The following is a 20,280-nucleotide window of genomic DNA, read 5'->3' on the forward strand; positions in this document are numbered from 1 at the left end:
CTCAAGTACAGTTTTCTTAAGTCAGAAATCAAGGTATATTCATAGAAAGAAAAGTAAGACCTTTCTGATACACATTACTAATACCATTTGATAGAGTGTCTTTGACCCTTATCCACTGCAGGACGCTTCCAGAAAAGCTGCCCATTCATCCAACATAGGGAATGATACAGAAAAAAATGAAATAAATCAAGGTAAGAGCCATCATGAGGAGATATTATGTAAGACAAACTCTGATATATTATACCATCCAAAGAAATAATTGAATAAATTTGTAGTAAGATAAAAGACAACCAAACAGTAATAAGACCCATATGTTACCAAATTTGAGTAATGTGTAAAATTGAGATAGTCACAGAAGGATCTATGAGTTCTCTGATACTTGAGATATTTAGGAGTTTTCATGGGGCCACTTTGGCCATTCACTCCACTAGGTGTAACTGAAGGTGTCACACGGTGGCATAAGTGTCTAATTGGGGCACTGTCTCCCCTGTTACTTGAAGAATCCATTTGAATTTCTTTCATATACATACATATTTTAGGAGGCTTCTGCAGTGGTAGGCTTTCATGTGGCTTTTCAAATGGTCTTTAGTGAATTGTCCCTCCCCACAGTCCCACCCTGCCCTCTCTTTCATTGCCCTTCCCATTTAATCTTTCCACTGTCTCTCTATAACTATAGATTATATTATATTTCCCTTTACTTGATCCTCTCCAGCACTCCCTTACTTGATGCAGAATCTCTGTGGTTACATGGATTTTAGCATACATGGCTACAGCTTAAAAGCTAACATCCACATTTAAGGGAAACCATATAATATTGTCTTTTGGATCTGGATTACCTCACTCAGGATGATTTCTTCTAGCTCCATGCATTTACCTGTAAGTTTCATAATTTTCATTTTTAACAGAAGCAAAATAGTCCATTGTGTAAATGTGTCACATTTTCATTATCTGTTCATTAGTTAAAGGACATTTAGTCTGTTTCTCATTTCTGGCTATTGTAAATAGAACAACAATGAACACAGATGAGCAGGTATATCTGTAGTAGGATATGGAGTCCTTTGGGTGTATGCCAGTGAGATGTATAGATGGACTTTGAGGTGGATCAATTCCCAGATTCCTGAGAAAACACCACACTGCTTTCCATAGTGGCTGTACAAGTTTGCATTCTCACCAAAAATGAATAAGTGTTTCATTTTCACCATATACTCGCAAGCATGCGCTCTCATTTGTTTTGTTTGTCTTAGCCATTCTGACTGGGGTAAATTTTGAATTAGTTTTGATTTGCATTTCCCTGATGAATAAGGAGGTTGAAATGTTTCTCAGCTGTTTGTGTTTCATCTTTTGAAAATTCTCCTTTTATTTCTGAACACCATTTTTAGTTGGGTTATTTGTTTTCTGGAAATCCAGTTTTTACTTCTTTATATATTTTAGATACTAACTGTATATTAGATGTTTAAATATTCAAGTTCCTTTCCCATTCTGTAGCCTGATGCTTTGCCCAATTGATGGTGTCCTTTGCCATACAGAAGTTTTCCGCTTCATGAGGTCCCATTTATTAAATATGGTACCTGTACTGCCAGTGTCCTCGTCAGAAAGTCTTTGCCTGTACCGGGGAGTTAAGCCTGTTCCTCACATTCTCTTCTGTCTTATCCTGGGTACCTGGTCTTATGTTGAGGTCCTTGATCCATTTGGACTGAGTTTTGTTCAGGTTAAAAAACACAGGTCTATATGGATTATTCTTCGTGCAGCCATCGAGTTTGGTCAGCACCATTTATGGAAGATATTGTCTTTTATCCAGTGTGTGTTTCTGGCTTCTTTATCAAAAATCAAGTGTCCATAGGTGTGTGGACTTATGTTTGAGTCTTCAACTTGATTTAATTGGTCAACATGTCTATTCTTATGTTAATACCATGCTGTTTTATTACTGTAGCTCTGTAATAAAACATGAAATCTGGGATGATGATGCCATCAACCTTTTTTGTTGTTCAGGATTGTGTTAGCTATCCTGAGTTTTTTGTGTTTCTATATGAAGCTGAAAGTTTCTTTTTCAATTTCTGCAACAAATTATGTTGGAATTTTTTTTGGGATTACATGAATCTGTAGATTGCTTTGGTATATTTCAATATATTTCTGTTAGCTGCTGTCCTAACCAGTAAAATAACAGGTATTTATGTTGAAAGAAGGGAATGAGAAGTCATTAAACCAGAAGCTTTCATAAAGGTAGTTTTGGAGCTGTCATTGTGCATGGAATTGATTATTATTTATCCTTTCTCTTTCAGTGTGGGCTGAAAAATGTCCACACCCAGAGGTAACTGCATTTTAATATTTATATTGAATAATTACACATTGGTTGAAGTCCAAATCATTGATTAAATATCTCATTTCAAAATCCATTCAGCTTAGAGATTATTCTCATCCAATCTCCAAACCCAAGTCTGAACCACTGAAATATGAACCAGGTAAATTTTCTAAGTCATTTTCTTCTGTTCCATGCATGTTAATACATTTCAAATGCTCACAGTGAAGCCATTTATTTCTTGATGACAGTGATGGTAGGGTTTGACATAAGCAATGACATCTCATTAGTGCTGTGCATGCTTTAAAATACATTCACAAGCACAATATAAAGTTTTTATACATATAAGCTCAACTTCATTGTTTAATACTCATGTTCCATTGCCTTAACTTTTCCAGTGTGTAATCACTCTGTTTGCTAGTAACTTACAGAAGTCAATCATGAGACTAATGAGACTTCTCCAGAGTTTTAACGTGATTTATGTAGTCCTGGGTCTCAGGTTGTACACCTATAGTCAAAGCTACCCGAAAAACCAAAGCAAAGACATCTGAGCTCAGAGATTCTGTTCTGTCCTGGAAAAACAGCAATACACCACATCTTCAAAACAAGAAAAACAATGTTTGTGTTGTTCTAGCACTTATAGTGCACTGATTCCCTTCATGTGTGTTGCATTGTATTTTATTTACGAGGAAAATGAGTGGTATTTATAAAGCATGTCTCTAATCTGTTTCAATAAAGCAGAATACACTATCATTCGGTGAAGCAGTCACTGAAAATCCTGTTACTTACTTATCTACATCTCTTGTTTGCTTTTGCATCTTTTCATTTCTCTGCACTCTCCTGTCTGAAACTCGATGTATCTGTGTCAGTACAGGCATTATCAGTAGAGAAGCCCTGTCTGGAATGTCTTACTTACTTTCAAAATCCAATGTTAGGACCTATCAGAAACACAAAATAATTACAGAAAAAGGAAAAAGAAAAACTAATGAGATCTGCTGATCTAAGGACGACCCCAAATATAGTTCATACACGTCAAGGAGAGAAACAGATACACCTGTAAAGTGGGTTTGAGCTGAAGTGGGAAAGTTTGTACATTAATAATGGACTAGGGTAGCCACAAAGAAAGCGACATCCATTTTTCTATGAAAGAGATGTGTACTCCAGAATGAGTCATAAAAAGGCAATTCCTCAGTACAGAACAAAATGGTTCTCAACCTGTGGATTATGACCCTTTAGGGGTCAAACGACCCTTTCACAAGGGTCATCAAAGACCATTTGAAAATACAGATATTTACAACATGATTCATAACGGTAGCAAAATTACAGTTATGAAATCGCAGCCAAAATAATTTTATGGTTGGAGGTCACCACAACTTGAGTAAACTGTACTAAAGGGTCGCAGCATTAGGAAGGTTGAGAACCACTGGTATAGAGCATAAGTATGTTGTCCTGTTCACAGATAAATGTGTGGTAAACAAAGGATAATTTTGATGAAGTAATCAGTGAATGTGTTCTTCCACAGTATCTTCAAATATGGAAACTGTAGACAGGCATATATGTCATTTATGAATTTCCAGACAAAACCTATAAAGGCATGTATGACTCAAAACTGGTCAATAGGTAGTATCTATTCAAATAAAGTGTTGATTTTTTTTTACCATAACCATTTTTCTAAGGATATAAATATATAGCTATACTATGTGGTTAATTGAAATAACATTTTAAAAATAACATCTAGCTTTAAATTATTCTATTTTTATAGAATATTGTTTTGTATAATTGTTCATATTTTTTACATAAAAAATATAGATTTGTATGAAGAACTAAAAGAAGAAATACCAAAATCTAAACTGAAAAATGAGAGAAGTTTTGATAAGAATGCAGAAAATCAAGAATTTGTATGTAAAAAATTTAAATTTAAATTTCTCATTTAATATTGTTTGCTTTAATGGTGTTGGCATATCCAGCATGCTACATTTTAAACTACTTAACACAGTCAACAGACTAATAATTTAATATTAAAGTGAAAGCATTTGATCTATTACTAATCACAGAATAGTCTTAGAATCCTGTTACATAGCTAAATAGTTTCCTTTAATGTGTAGTAAGTAAATATCTGGTGATTGTTGCTTCATTTTTGAAATATTTACTCACATGGGTAAAGATAAGGTCAAACGTGAGCACCATGATTCATCGTTTGAAGTAATGAATGGGTTCTTTGTATATTCTAGATACCTTCTGTTGTGTGTGTACAACTGGTTAAGACTTTTTATCACTCTGTAAGGCCACCTTGTCAATAAAATGATGGTATCCTTTGCTATACAGATTTTTAGTTTCATGTGGTCTCATTTATTATGTTGGCTTAGGGTTTACGCTACCAGTGTCCTGTTCAGAAAGTCTTTTGCTGTGCCCTTGAATTAAAGATTATTCTGTACTTCCTCCTCTATCAGATTTGATGTATCAAGCCTTATTTTGAGATACCTGGTCCATGTGAAATTGAGTTTTGTGTAAGGTGAGAGATAGGGATCTGGTTTCATTCATCTATCCATATCCAGTGTGACCAACACCATTTGTTTTTCACGAAGTAAATTGTTGGTCTCTTTTACAACAATCAAGTGGTCTTATATGTAGCTCTTCAATTATCTTCTACTGATCAACGTCATTGTTTGGGGGCCGCTGCCGTGCTGTTTTTATTGCTATAACTGTGTAGTGTAACTTGAAGTCTGTGATGAGGACGCCACCATCAGTTTTGCTTTCGTTTTTTTGTTTTGTTGTTTGACTACTCTTGGTCTTTTGTGTTTCTATATGAAATTTAACTTTTCTTTTTTGTTTTCTGTGAACAAACACTGGAAACTTTTTTTCCATAGGTCATCTTATTTTTTAAATGTATTCTTCTGTCATACATTACATCCCAATTGCAGTTTTCCCTCCCTTGACTTTTCCCGGTCCCCCAGCCCAACACCCCTGGCACAGGGAGAGACGACTGGAGTTGGAGGGCACTTGGGAGCAATGTGGAAATCTAGTGCAGTGGAAACTCCCTGGAATCTACAAGGGTGAACCTAGTAAAGACTCCTAGGAAAGGGGAATACAGATTTTGAACCAGCCATCTTCTGTACCAGGCAAGGCTTCCAGTGGTGGGACTGGGACGCCAACCCAGCCACAAAAGCTTCAGTTTACAATTTTTCCCGTCTGCAACATGTATTGGGAAAATGGTAACACATAATTTGTGAGAGCATTGGAATTTTTATGAGGCTTGTGTTGAGTATGTAGATTGCTTTTGTTAGGATGTCCGTTTTCCCAACTTTAACCTTATGAGTATGTATGTGATCATAGGAGGTATTTCCATGTCTGGTAACTTTTTCAATTTCTTATTTTCACTGTCTTACACCTTTCTTTGCACAGGTCTTTCACTTTTTTGGTGAGATTTATTTCAATTTATTATACTTTGGCGCTGTTTTGAATGGCAGTTTTTTCTTGATTTCTTTCTCAGCATGTCTGTTTTCTGTATACAGGTAGGCTACTAATTGTTGTGCTTAGATTTTATATCCTGTTACTTTGCTAAAGATGTTATCAGCTGTTTTCTGGTGGAGTTTTTAGAGTCTTCTTTTATAGAGTCGCACCACCTACAAGTAAAGAATACTTTCAATTCTTCCTTGCATTTTGGTATCTCCTTTGTCTCCTCTTGTCTCACTTCTCTAGTTAAGTATTCATGTGCTATAGTGTACAGGAAGAGGAAGGATGGTCATCCTTGTCTTGTTCCTGATTTTAGTAGAAATGTTTTGAGTTTCCTTTGTTGAAATGTTGGCTGTGTGTTTGCTGTTTATTGCCTTTATTATGCTGAAAATATGCCACCTTTCCTCTTAGACTTTATCATGAAGTGATGATGGATATTGTCAAAGGCTCTTTCTACACCTAATGACATGATCATGTGCTTTTCGTCGTTGAGTCTATTTCTGTAATGAATGATGTGAAAGTGCTAACCTCTGAGTTGGATTCATTAGAAAAGTTGTAATTCTCATTGAAAAAAAAAGAAACAAACTGTGGTTCCATTTTTGCAGTCAGTCACAGTGAGGCTGAAAGTTCATATTTTTCCTCAGGGTCACAGAATGAATTCAAAGTCTTTATTTAAAGAAAGTATTTGATCATATAGTCCAATTAATTGCCTTTTAAGAAAATGTTCACTTCTAGAATAGAGGCTTTGTCATTAATGTACAACAAAGATATTCTTTTGCTCGTTTGAATGAGAATTATTTCCCAGTGATTATCCACTGTCCTTAGTGGATACATTTTGAGGAACTGAGTAATGAAAAGAGTTCACATAGATGCAAAGCACCATATATTTCCATTTTACACAATCTTTTCAGAGAAACAACATACAGTAATATGCTCAGGACATGGTGAAGGCATTTTAAGATGTTCTGAACCTATATAAATTTCCTTTAGTGAATATCTGCTCTATGCTGAGATGTCAAGCCCTGAATTTATAGGTGAGGGCATGCATGCTACAGTGATGGAACATAAGTCAAGGAAGAAGTAAGCATTCAAATCGGATGTAAGGAAACTGTAAGGTGTCAGTGTGGAGAAATTTAGGGAAGGTTGTAGCGCATACAGGACGGGAGTGAGAATCATATTTTGTGGTGAGAGATCTTTCTGAGTGTGAGGCTTAAGATACTGAACTGGGAATGAGCATGTGCTCACTCAGTGACTATCAAATAAGATGTCATTACTGAACAGAGGAAGCAGTGAAAAACAAATTTCATTATTTAGTTTTATTTATTAATTTATTTTAATAAAATTTTAATTTTTGAAAACTTCATACATGTGTACTATATCTGCTTCACTCTCCATAATTTGTCTTTTAAATTTTGAGATTATAATATAATAGAAATTATAATTAGAACATTTCTCCCTTTTCATTGCTCTTTCACTCCATTCCTGACCCAGCTTGACTATCCTGTTTCCTCATACTCCCATCCCCCATCCCCTCCCCTCCATTTCCCCCCATTGCCCCATGTTTACTCATGGAGATCTCATCTATTTCCATTTCTCCCTTTTCTTTCCTTCATCTATAACCTCCCATATACCCCTGCCTGCTCTCCTTAAAATTCACAGCCTCGTTTTTTATTAATTGTTATTGCATGAGAGCATTGCAGCATTTATCCTTCTGGGTCTGGGATACCTCATTCAGTATGATCTTTGCTGGTTCCATTCATTTACATGATTACAATCATGTTGGGGGAAGCTTCTACTTAGGCACCAGCCCAACTATTCATGTTGGAAAACATAAGTGTTGTCTTCTGCAACAAGCCGTTACCATAACACTGTGGAGCATAATCAGAGTATTTCTGTGCCCTGGCCATTGCTCCCAAATAACCACACAGAGACTTATTATTAATTATAAATGCTTGGCTGATAGCTTATGCTTATTACTAAATAGCTCTTACAACTTAAATTAGAACATTTCTATTAATCTATGTGCTGCCCCAAGGCTCATTTACCTCATCCATGTACTTTCTATGCTGCTTCTTCCCCATCTGGCTGCCAACTCCTCTCAACTCTTGAGACTCTGCCCTTCTTCTTCCCAGGTTTCTCTCTGCCCCCCAAATCCTGCCTAGCCATTGGACAGTCAGCTCTTTATTAACCAATGAGAGTAATACATATTTACAGTGTACAAAAAGATTGTTTCACAGAATTTCCCCCTTTTTGTCTAATTAAAAATGAAGGTTTTAACTTTAACATAGTAAAACTATATATAACAAAAACAGTTGTCAAGTAAGAATTATGGTTATAATATCCAGTCCATTTTATTGGCAAATTTAGAGAAAATATTTCTACAACAATGAAGAGCAACCCATAAGGTTGTGGAGAGCAACCAATAGCAACATGATAGCATGTGAACAGAGATTAAAAAAATGCTCAATAAAATAACTTGAAAACTAAAAACAGACACACACCAAAAAGATAATCCACCATGACCAAGTTGTTTTTTATCTCAGAGATGCAGAGATGGTTCAAAATACACAAGTCAATAAATGAAATAAACTACATAAATGAGTGCCGGGCGGTGGTGGCGCACGCCTTTAATCCAAGCACTTGGGAGGCAGAGGCAGGCGGATCTTTGTGAGTTCGAGGCCAGCCTGGTCTACAGAGCGAGATCCAGGAAAGGTGCAAAGCTACACAGAGAAAAAACCCTGTCTCAAAAAATCCAAAAAAAAAAAAAAAAAAAAAAAAAAAACCCTACATAAATGGACTTAGAGACAAAAATCATATGATCTTCTCCATAGATGCAGATAAGGCCTTTTCCAAAATCCAATAGACCTTCATGATAATAGTCCCAGAGAGTAGGACAAGAAGGAACATACCTCAACACAATAAAAACTCTATATGAGAAACCAACATCATCCTAAATAGAGGAAAACTGAAGCAATCCCACTGAAGTCATGAATGAAACAGGGCTCACTCCTTTTTAATATTGTGTTCCAAGTATTAGCTGGAGCAATAAGTAAAGAGAAGAAAATTAAAGGGAGACAAATAGGAAAATAGAAATCAATACTGTTTAAAGAAAATTTCCTGTTTATAGTATAGGCATTTATTTGTTTTATAAATATCCTCCAAATTCATTTGTGAATAAAAATTAGTATTAAGCATTCTTAATCTGAAAGTAATTACTTTTGTTTGTATTGCGCATCAGGTCCAACTCTGTGAATGAGGGGCCTTTCTTCTGTATTCCTCTTCTATAATGAGGTGCCATGAGAAATGAACGATAGATTTAAGCTTCAGTGTGTATATTAGATTTCCCATTAAAATATCTTTGTCTGCAGTATGTACTTCATAGATTTTAAAGTACAATTTTTGTAAAATTAGGAATTCAGACGTGTTCTTAGAAATCACATAAGACCTTTCTGAAACATGTTAACAATACTCATTTGACAGAGTGTGTCTGATGCTAATGGACAACAAGAAGCTTCCATGGAAGCTCTGTGTTCATCCAATATGAACGATGAAGCAGAAGAAAATGTAATAAGGCATCTAGAGAAAAGTAAGTAGTACATTTTTTTGGAAAAGAAAGGGTTTATTTTGCTTATACTTCCAGGTAAGTAGTACATTTTACAAGATACTTGTTATATAGAATGTTTGTGTAGAACAGAAACCTACCTGTTATAAGTAGACAAAAAATTACCAACTAAATATATAGTAAGCAAAAGGACGAGTAAAATGGTAATAATACACGTTATCAAATCTGAGCAACAGGTAACTTTAGATAGCCAATAAAGGAGTCCTCCCTCCCATACCTCTCAGGTGTCCATATGCAATTTGCATTATCTTCAGGAATATATGAAATAAATATGAATATATAAGAACAGGATTGCTTTTTCGTTTTGTTTTTACTTTTATTGATTCTTTGTAGATTTCACATCATGCATTCTGATCTCACTTATCTCCCTGACTCCTCACATCCACCCTCTGCCCTTGCAACCTCCCCCACAAAAAAAAAATTTAAAAGAAATACTGAAAACCGAACAAAACAAAGAAACAAAACAAAAATAAACAAACATAGAAACAAAACAAAAAAAGGAAAGAAAAGAAGACTCTTGTGGAAGCTGCAGCGGCTGGTAGAGAGTTTACTCTTTAGTGCGTTCAACTTTACTTGCAAGTGTTCATTGCCAGGAGTCATTGGTCTCGCTCAAGGCCTCTGGTTTCTGCCACACCACCAATAATGGACTCTCACTGAGGTTCCTCCCAGAGGACTCCTGTGGTCCTGTGTCGTGGAGATCCTGCTGTTCTGGATCTGTAGGTTTGTCCTCTTCACATGCTCCGACAGATCATAAATGGGATGGATGTTGGGGTGGGCCAACCCATAGCCCTGGTTCTGGGCCTGGATGTGGGCCTGGGGTAAGCTGGTTGGTCAGCTTGCTAGCTTTTCCTCATCGCTACCCAGATGAGCTCTCCAGCACTGTCTTGCTAATTAGGTGAGCTGGCTCACCTAATGCAGCACATTGCAAGAAGCAGGGATCGTTCTCCTGCTCTTGGGCCCTCAGATCTGGGTCCCACTCACTCCTATCACCAGAACCAGCTCTACTGTTTTGCCCAGGCAAGGTGCAAGGCCCTCTCTCCCGATTGCTCTAGGAGGGCAGATGAGGCGGGGGTGTCAGCTCTCCTGCCCTCACGCCCTCAGTGCTGGCTCACCTGTGACCCTGACAACAGGGCCAGCTCTAGTGTGCTGTCCTGGTGGGGTGCAGGGCTAATTTTCTCACTCTGGTTACCCTGGGGCCAGCTCTTGCCTGCCACAGGTAACAAAGGGCATAGGGGAGAGGGCTTCTTTCCCTCACCCTTGACCGCATGCATGGGAAATGATGGGGTGGGGCGGGCTCAGCTCTGTTGCTCTCCCACTCTCAGGGCTGGCTCCCTTGCACCCCCACACCAGGTCAGCTCTAGTGTGCTGCCCAGACAGGGTACAGAGCCTGCTCTCTTGTGTGCCACAGCCAGTGAGGGTCAGGGCTAGCTCTCCCACTTTTGTGACCTCAGGGCCAGCTCTTTCGCCTGCTGCTGGTGGTAATGGGGGAGGGGAGAAGGCATCTTTCCCTCATACATGCCACCACATAGCAGATGTGAGGGGGCAGGGTCAGCTCTCCAGAACAGGATTGTTTTGATTAGTTTATTCTGTTTTGTTAGGAAAATGATATCAGTGCACTTTTTGTAAATGCTTCAGGCTGGTGCTTGTCTGCATCTGTGTGTGTTGCAATGTACGTATCAGTTAGTTCAGTGCTGTTGATCAATCGTTGATTCAGGTCTGTAGCTATAAATACCATGATATAACATTAATACATGTTTTCTTTTGTCCTTATCGTGCACAATTAACATATTTTAAGAACCTTTTCCTAAACTCCTCTAGAGCAATTCTTGCAAGCTCTAAATGCAAAGTTCTCAGATCCATACAACTTGTATGCTCTGGTTTCTTTATTTGTAAATGTTTATACTTTGTTTTAATTTTGTTAATTTTTCTTATTATTGTTAGTATTCTGTTTAGGGATTTTTTTTTTTAATTACACGACACATCACAAAGCACCTAATGAGTTTTTTCACCATAGCAAAATGTGCAACAGAAAAAGACAATGTAACACAAACACCATAAAATAGTTTGTGTGGGTCATTCACTCCTAACATCAAGGGATAATGAGAGTCCAGTTCTGCACGGCTTCAGATTTGTACATCTATTAAGTTATTGACGTTCTGTTTCGGATTCTGGACTGTGATCATTTTATATATTCAGTATTCCTGAAAAGTCCCTTAATTCAGACCTGAAACACATCACTCTCTATTCTTACCTTCTCTTAAACCATTTCCCTAACTTACCTGTGCCACATTCAGTCTTCAACGACATGTAGAAAGATCTCCTTGCACTGTAATTGTAAACATGAAGGTCTAAGCATGTAGAAATTACACATTAGACTTACATAACCTGAGTCCTTCCCAACACTGCATAGTGAGCCCTTTCCCTACCTGGGCTATCCTAGGCCAACCACAGGGAAAACAACACCCCTTTACCTTTCACATGTTGGTACATATAGAACATTCTGACATGTAGTATGCGGCAAAGTGTATAGTTTACAAATTATTACTTGGGAAAACGAGAATAAATTTTTACACATTATAACAATGAATAGCTTTTTATCTAAAAGCTCATTGTAGTTAGTGACAAGCTCTATGCATTTGTCAACAGAAACTGTCATGGAAGACCAAAAGCAGACCTCAGGAGAAGAGCAGAAACAGCACAGTGGTGGAAAAACTAAGCGGTCATTTGTAAGTAAATCTTTAAATTTAAATTACACACTTTATGCTGTTTCCACAATAATGTTCCATAGGCCAAATAAGGTTAAATTTAATGTAACTTTTAAAATTAATACATCAATAGAAAATGTTGTTTTAAATAACATTTTTATTTAGTCTTTGAGACCTTCATACACCACTGACTCCCTCCAAATAATCCTGGTACTCAACAATCTTCTTCTGGGCTTAATGTCTTTTTTAAAAATATTATTAATAGCCTTCTGAGTCCAATTAGAGCTGAGCATCTGTGCATGTGTGAAGACACTGCTGGGACATGAGCAACCTGCCAGCAGCCACAAGCCCACAGATAAATTAGTCCCCTCCTTTCACAACCATCAGTTGGGGCCTCTGGAGCCTCTTCCTCATTCATGCTGGAATCTTGACTGGCTTGATCTTGTGCAAGTCTACTGTAAGACACGTAGCTGCTTTGAGTTGATCTGCACATCAGCTACGTCATGTCCCCAAGGGAACATTTCAAAGTACTTCTCTCCAAATTCAGACTCTTACATTTTTTTCTGATCATTCTTCCTCAATGTTTCCTGAACTTTCAGTAGTCGGAGGTTAAAACAAATGACCCTTCTGCAGATGAGCACTCACAGTGGCATATTCTTATCATGTTAAATAGTTAAGAGTCTCTGCATTAACCACTGTCCTCTGCAAAAAGAATCCTCTGACCAAGGTTGGGAACAGAACAAACCTATGGGTATAAACCTAAGTAATACTCCTAGTAGATTCTCTTCATGCAGCCTATGGCTTTCCCAGGCATAAGCTTTTGACAAGGCTTACAGCATCAGACATTAAAGCCATCCTGTGCAGCAGGTCTCACATTCAGTCAGAATGTGGTTGGTTATTCACATAACCGCCATGCAACCAGTGTAGACAGCTTGCCTAGCCAGCCAGTGTTGTTATGTGAAAGGTCCAGGGCTGGATAAGTCCACTGATACATTCCACCACCCAGGGTCTGAAGCACACCTTCTGTTGCTGTGAAAGCCAGAGTTTTCTTGTCAGTTAGGGATTGATTTCTGAATGGCCTGTAACCAGACTGTGTGCTGTCTTCAGCAAGGGAGTCTTACCATTTAGTTATGAAAAACAACAACCTGTAGCAATAACCTGTGTTCTTTTGGGTGCCGTGGAGGCCTCTGTGACCAATAACTCATAAGGAGGTATCCTGCCCCTGGTTCTTGGAATTTCACCAAAAAAAACCCAAAAAAACAAACAAAAAAAAAAAAAAACCAAAACAAAGAACAACAATAACAACAACAAAACAAAACAAAACAAACAAACAAAAAAAAAAAACAACGCATGACTCCTGAGGGAAGTCAACACATTCCAGGTGCCTTTCAACAAACCCTTTTTAGTTTGTTTAAACATATTTTAAAGTAGTTTGCAAACTAGTAGCTTCTGCGAGGCTTCCTGCAGCCTCAGTTTATGTTCAGTTACACCTCACTCCGTGCTCCCACTTACTCTCTCACCCTTGAACCTTTAGCCAGCGTAGGCTCCCAGTGTTGCTCCTTGTCACCCGTGTTCTACTGCCCTTCTAACAATATTTCATTTCATTTTCATGGTCAGAGGTTGTGTTCTACTGCCCTTCTAACAATATTTCATTTCATTTTCATGGTCAGAGGTTGTGTTCTACTGCCCTTCTAACAATATTTCATTTCATTTTCATGGTCAGAGGTTGTGTTCTACTGCCCTTCTAACAATATTTCATTTCATTTTCATGGTCAGAGGTTTCTATATAGCTTTTTCTTAGCCCTTCATTTTTATTAAGCATTTCCTCTCCCCCATCCTCCACCCTTCCACGATTGAAACTATCAACACCCAGTATGCCCCTTCTCTGGTTTGATTTTACCTGTATTTTACTATTTCCATACCAATCCATAATACGCCACATCTAATTATGTGGCTTCCTCATGTCATCCAAGTTAAACATACAAGAGTCTAGGATGTATACATGAGGACAACATACGAAATTTGTTTTTCTGATCCTGGCTGGCCTCAGCGAGTAAAACTTTTTCTAGTTCCATTAATTTACTTGTAATTTTTATTATTTCATTTTTATTTACAGCTCAATACTATTCTATTTCATGTATATACCACATTGTCTTTATCTATTCATCTGCTGATGGATATCTAGATTGATTCTATATCCTAGGGCTTGTGAATGGGATTCTTTCCTTGATTTCTTTCTTATTCAGATATTCACTATTGATTTCGGTGTTAATTTTTTAGGCTGCTAATCTGCTAAAGTATTTATCATCTGTAAATTTTTTTTTTGTGTGTGGAGTCTTCACAGTCTTTACAGATGTTAAAATCCTACCATCTGTAAGTTGAGACATTTTGAGTTCTGTGACTGTGTCCTCTAATTTCCTTCTTGTCTTATTGCTCTAGTGAGGACTTCAGCTCTTTGTTGAATATATATGGAGAGAGTGAACAGTCTTTGTCTTGTTTTTCATCTTAGTGCAAACGTTTTTATTTTTTCTTCTATTTACCAAAATGTAGGTCATAGACTTGTATACGGCTTGTATAATTTTGATGTATTCTCTATCCACACCTCACCTCTCCACAACTTTTATTAAGGTTCAGATGTTCAAATTTTGTGTCTTTCCTGCATATATTGAGATGATCATGTGGTTTCTTTCATTCTATTTATGTGATAGGTAATATCTATTGATTTAAAACTATGATTTCTCCCTGCATTCTGGGATAAAGTAGAGTTGGTTATGATGAACAATCTTTTTATGTGATCTTAAATCCACTTTGCCAATATCTTTTTTTATTTTAATTTTTTATTTTTATGTGTATGTTTTGTCTGCATGTATTTTTGTGCATCACATGTGTGCCTGGTATACTCAGAGGCCAGAAGAGAGCATCAGATTCCCGGGAAACAGAGTTACAGACAGTTATGAGCTGTGATGCAGATGCTGGGAATTGAACCTGAGTCCACTGGAAGAGTGGTCAGAGCTCGTAAATGCTGAGTCGTTTCTCCAGCCCCCGTTTGTCAATATCTCATTTAGAAGGTTTACCTCAATGTTAATCATGGAAATCGATCTGTGGTTTTCTTTTCTTTTTGTGTGGTGTCTTTACATAGCTTGGGTATCAAGGTAATACTGGATTCATAAAAAGAATTTAGGAGATGTCCTTTCTTTTTCTATTTCATGAAATAATCTGAGAAACAAGGGTGTTAATTCTTCTTTCTGGTTCTGTAGATTCTGTAACTAATTCATCTGGTCCTGGGCATTTTTTAGTTGATAAGCATTTTGTTACTTCTTCAATCTTGATAGTGGTTATAGACACACTTAAATCACCTCTTTCATCTTGATTTAATTTTTGTTATATACTATGAATCTAGAAATACATCCATTTCTTTTAGATTTTGCAATTACATGGAATGGAGATTTTTAAAGAATGTGTTTTGTGATTTCTGAATTTCATTGTAATTTGTTTTAATGCCTCCTTTATTTCTTACTTTACTAATTTGTGTCTTCTCTCTCATTTGGATAAGAATTTTTTTCAATTTTATTTATCTTTACAAAGAATCAATTTTCCATTTCATTAATTTTTTTGAAAATTTTTGGATTTCTGTTTTATTAGTTTCATCCCTGATTTTGATGAGCTTAGTTAGAATGGCTTCAATATAGTTACAATCATTCTTTTGAATTCTTTGTCCTGAAGTTCATCCATGTCATTCTCTTTGGAGGTCTCTATTACATGATCAGTAATTTTGGGAGAAAATGTTTTAATTTGTTAGTCAGATTTTTCTTCCTTTTTTTTCTTTTTTTCAAGTCACTTTTTATGTTCCAGTGGAGGCATTTAAAGTGATCAGGAGGTACTAAAACTTGATGGGGCTGAGATGTGATATTTCCTCTCTGTCAGGGGACCACAAGCTCGAGCACCAGCATCTGTCTAATGCCTAGAACAGGGTTCCTGTATCAACACAGGTGAAACCCAGCCACCTGGAAGAATGGTCTCAAGCAGTATAAACAGGTCTAACCAGGGGAATGAGAGTCTCTTGCCTGGTTCTGGAGGTTGCTAAGTGTCATCGGTGGGGCTAATCTCTAGAAAGCAGGGCCCGCACTTGGTGCAGGAGGTCAAGCTGCCTGGGATCCTGAAGGAAAATCCCTGGGCCTTATGTTGGTGTAGGAGACCATCCAAGTCAGGACCCAAGACAAAATCCAGTGTTCTTATGTGGCCGCATGGGGAAGTCAGGATCTTTCATGTGGTTCTAGAGTTTCAGGGACAGTAGAGGAAGCCCTGAGCCTAGAAGCCAGAGTCCCTCACTTAGTGAAGGAGTCCTAGGAGGCTGGGCTCTGGGGGCCTCTATTCTAATAATATTGTAATTTATTCTAAAGTTGAAAATATACTTAAAATATACAATAACTCATAGTTGTATTTTTCAGTTGGATGGAATGGTTTAAATCTTTCATAATATTGTTTGGATTTTCATTTTATAAACTCCTTATTTTATACAATCTCTTTCAGAGCATGTATAAATCTCTGTAACAATTTCTATAAGAGCATGTTATTATGTATGTTGTACCAAAAAACATAACTCTTCCCTCCACCACAAGAAATAGAAGAGAAAACATAGAGAAAAGAAGTTAAGAGTTATATTTTGTTTTAAAAGACATTAGAAAGCATGTTTATCTAAAACATACACTCAGTCTTTTAGCTCAGAAATATTAGTATTTAAATACGCCATGACGGATAAAAAGAGTTAACAATCAATGTAATGTTTATCTCACGAGTCAACAACAGGCTAAAGCAAGACTGTCATAGAGAGAGATATAAACAGACAGACAGACAGACAGATAGATAGAAAGACAGATAGATATACATATACATACATATGGATATATGGATAAAGATGTGCGTGTATGTTTTGGGTCACATTGCAACAGTTCAGGAATATTAGGAAACAAGGCAGGAGAAAGACGTGGGATGAAGAATATGAGCAGTTTCAAACACAGGATGTAAATGAAGGAAAATGGAGCAGCGTGTATGTTGGAGGATGAGAGAATATATTCTGCAGAAAAGGAATAGAAAGGTGTTGTAAACTTAATGAGAATATAAATGAGTTTATAGTACAAAGCTTTCATTCATAAGGAGAAAGTTATTCCTAAACTCCTTCCATGTTTTCCTCACTGTTATCAAGTACTAGAGTTAGGATCCAGTTTAGAGTTTAAGGCTAGGTTTAGTATTAATATTAGGCTTCAGAATATATAGTTAGAGTGGATTTAAGGTAAGAGTTAGGTATTAGTATTAAGGTTCACAGCTGTTATCATGGTGCACTATGGGGATATATAATTATTAAACAGAATGTTTATGATGGATGAAAGATGGATCATACAAAAACATCTTTATTACACACACACTGCATTTTATATATAGCGGCATTTTATGAATGCTCTCACTAGCTCCTTACAGAGTAGTCCGTATAGTTTTGTAAAGCATAAGAGAGCACTGTGCATTTTAAATAGCTTATTCTCATCTTGGAACTAGGACAAGCCTGCCACAATTGCCTGCCACCTTCTCTGACCATCCATCCACAACAGGACAGCCGAGGAGGAAATCTGCTCTTCTCCACTAATTGTTTCAAGAAAAACCATGTGTTTATTTTGTGTATTATTATATTATGTTATATTATAAATTATACTATTCTATTATCTTCAGTGTTTATTTCTGTGTGTTTATGTTTTATTGTTCTGTTACATAATTAGTTATCTTCAGTGTTTATTTTATATTTATCTTCCTTCCCTTGATGTAGATATTGTCTATGTGTATATGTTTATTTGATTTATAATATACATCTTTTTTAAAAGCATCATTTCGAGTGTCTAGAGTTATTGAATAAATATAATTATGTTATCCGTTCAAAGTTGTTTGAGTCCACTTGAGTCTGTAATTCCCGTAAGCTCTTCTAGTTACTAATGCAGTCCTACAGCACTTGAAGAGGGTTGTTGATGGTCCAGTCACACCTCCTTTATGTAAGTGAGCATTGCTTTAGTTAAACCACTGCATTGGAACACGTTTCTATATCATCATTTACAATTTGGTATAAATATATACACGGGAATTTTCTGTTTCAGAAACACTGCTATAAATGAAAAAGTGTGTGTGACATGCCAATATTTGATTTTAAGACTGTTTAAGCCTCAGAATAAGCCCTAATGATTATTTATTTTGAATAATATCTGTACAGTAGAATTCTTTCATTGGTGGCAAGGATAGAAAGAGACGAGGAAATTTACTATGAAATTTTGTCTGTTCTCTGATACTGTTCTAGTTCTTTAAGTCATGTGACAAACACTATTTGACAAAGAAAGGATGATTTTGGCACATCATTTTAGAGAGTTTAAGTCCATCTGGATGAGAAAAGCATGATGTAGTAATAACAAAAGCTTTTTGCGTACCTGCCCCAAAGAGCTTTCTCCCAGAGTCCACAGAAGAAACTACAACCAGTTAGGAAATCTACTTATGTGAGGGTAAGAATAAATCAATGCACACCATGCTCTTTCATTCCATAACTTTATTGTTCTAAGTAAGCTTTCTGATCTCTTTGTTGTTCTCTTTGTTCTACTGCTCTGCTAAATCTACAGCTTCTTTTCAGCTCTCATTCTTAGCTCCTCTCTTGCCTGACTATCCATACATTTGTAACAGGAGACTCCTTGCATTCCTCAGAAAAGTTTCAAAACCCTCAAGGTCATAGCACATCCCTAGAATAGACAGTAAGGAGTGAAAGACCCTAACCCTTCAGGCTTACACCCCCCAAGCCCCAGGAAATAAGGAACTAAAAAGAAAACTAGTTCCAAGGGCCACCTGACTCAGCCATTATTCAACCTGTAACAATGTAACAATGTAAAAAGATTTCTGTTAAGAGATGTGCTCAACTGTGACTGGGATAGTTGCAGGTGTTCCAGGAAGGACCACTGTGACCTTTGTGTAAACTCCACTCCCACCCTGATACCCGCCTTGAGGTTTCAGGAAGAATGTACCTGTTGACGTAACTGTACCCACTGTGATCAGGCCATGAAATTGTATGGGAATTGTAATCTTGTGGATTTTGAGGGTTTTTCCTTTAAAAGCCCTTATGGGGCTGCAGTAAGATGAGGCTCTTGCTCTTAGGAGCAGAGTTTGCCCTTCTGTACAGAAGCCAATAAAATCCTCGTGCTGTTGCATCAACTGGACTGGAGTCTGGGTTCTTGGGGCGCCCACTTGAGACCCTAAACTTTGGGGTCCAACAGGAGCAGAGCCATTACCATGGTAATGTATGGTTTCAAGGTCTCAGGACCAGAGGGAGGAGGCCCAGTGCCCAGTGTGACAAACTGAGACATAGCTTTTTATCAGCAAACTTGACAAGTGAAGAATTGGCATGTTTTTCTTAGGGTGTTTTGTGTTAGTAACCTTGGTAGACACCTGCGACTCTGACCTTGTGCATAACTGTAAAGTTGTAAACTTATGATCTATATACAAAGGCCTTTAGTCTAGTTTGAACTTGCTCTGAGGTAAAAATGAACTAAATGTGTGCAGTTTGTGTTAGACTGAGGAGAGATTATTATATTCTGTGTTAGTCTGAGCAAAAGGAACAAAGCAGGATTTATGTGTCTTCAGTCTCACAGGAAAATGGATCTGGATATGAAGCATATCCTAGTATATTTTCTACATATCAAAATTGTACAGCTAAATGAAAAAGGCACCTTCCTGACCACCCACAGGTATTTGTGCCCATAATATTAAGATGTAATCATGAGATTACATATATAAACTACATGAAGATATATGATAATGGGGAGATATCATAGCTGTAATTGTGTAAGAAGTTTACAACAAGAAACAGCCAATTCATTCAAAAGGCAATACCTCCAATATATGCCATGCATGATGGCTTAATCCTCTATCAGAACCTGATAGGCTGACCTTTTGAACACTAATTGTCACCTGTTATATAACCCCATGACCTTTTGCTACCAGCAGCTCTCAATATAATAAATCAGTGCAAGGTGGCCAGACTGTGAGGTGACAGATATTGATGTTATGGTAGGCCTATAAGCTGTGAAGTTTTGAAACTAAGGATTGGGAATAATTGCCAAAGAGATGGTTCTAGTGACCACTGTATGGGGAATGCCTACCTTTTAAAGACCCCACAGCTTTTCAAA

At 37.1% G+C, this 20,280-nt stretch overlaps 1 protein-coding gene across 7 annotated transcripts in view; it reads left to right on the forward strand.

Annotated features, from left to right (window-relative positions):
• The window catches only part of LOC131911566 (putative ankyrin repeat domain-containing protein 19), a 47,508-nt gene extending 29,718 nt beyond the window's left edge, over positions 1-17,790 (forward strand). For 5 of the 7 annotated variants that reach the window (XM_059263767.1, XM_059263769.1, XM_059263766.1 and 2 more), the window contains 7 exons: positions 122-191; positions 2,280-2,308; positions 2,399-2,459; positions 4,106-4,194; positions 9,230-9,335; positions 12,018-12,097; positions 17,627-17,790. In XM_059263767.1, the coding sequence (XP_059119750.1) occupies positions 122-191; positions 2,280-2,308; positions 2,399-2,459; positions 4,106-4,194; positions 9,230-9,335; positions 12,018-12,097; positions 17,627-17,662 (471 nt within the window). In that variant the 3' untranslated portion in view covers positions 17,663-17,790. The remainder of the gene's footprint in view (positions 1-121; positions 192-2,279; positions 2,309-2,398; positions 2,460-4,105; positions 4,195-9,229; positions 9,336-12,017; positions 12,098-17,626) is intronic. The other 2 variants (XM_059263771.1, XM_059263768.1) reach the window with 1 other exon arrangement.
• Positions 17,791-20,280: the final 2,490 nt, after the last annotated feature.

The sequence above is a fragment of the Peromyscus eremicus genome, chromosome 5, assembly GCF_949786415.1.
Source record: "Peromyscus eremicus chromosome 5, PerEre_H2_v1, whole genome shotgun sequence".
NCBI classification, from domain to species: domain Eukaryota; kingdom Metazoa; phylum Chordata; class Mammalia; order Rodentia; family Cricetidae; genus Peromyscus; species Peromyscus eremicus.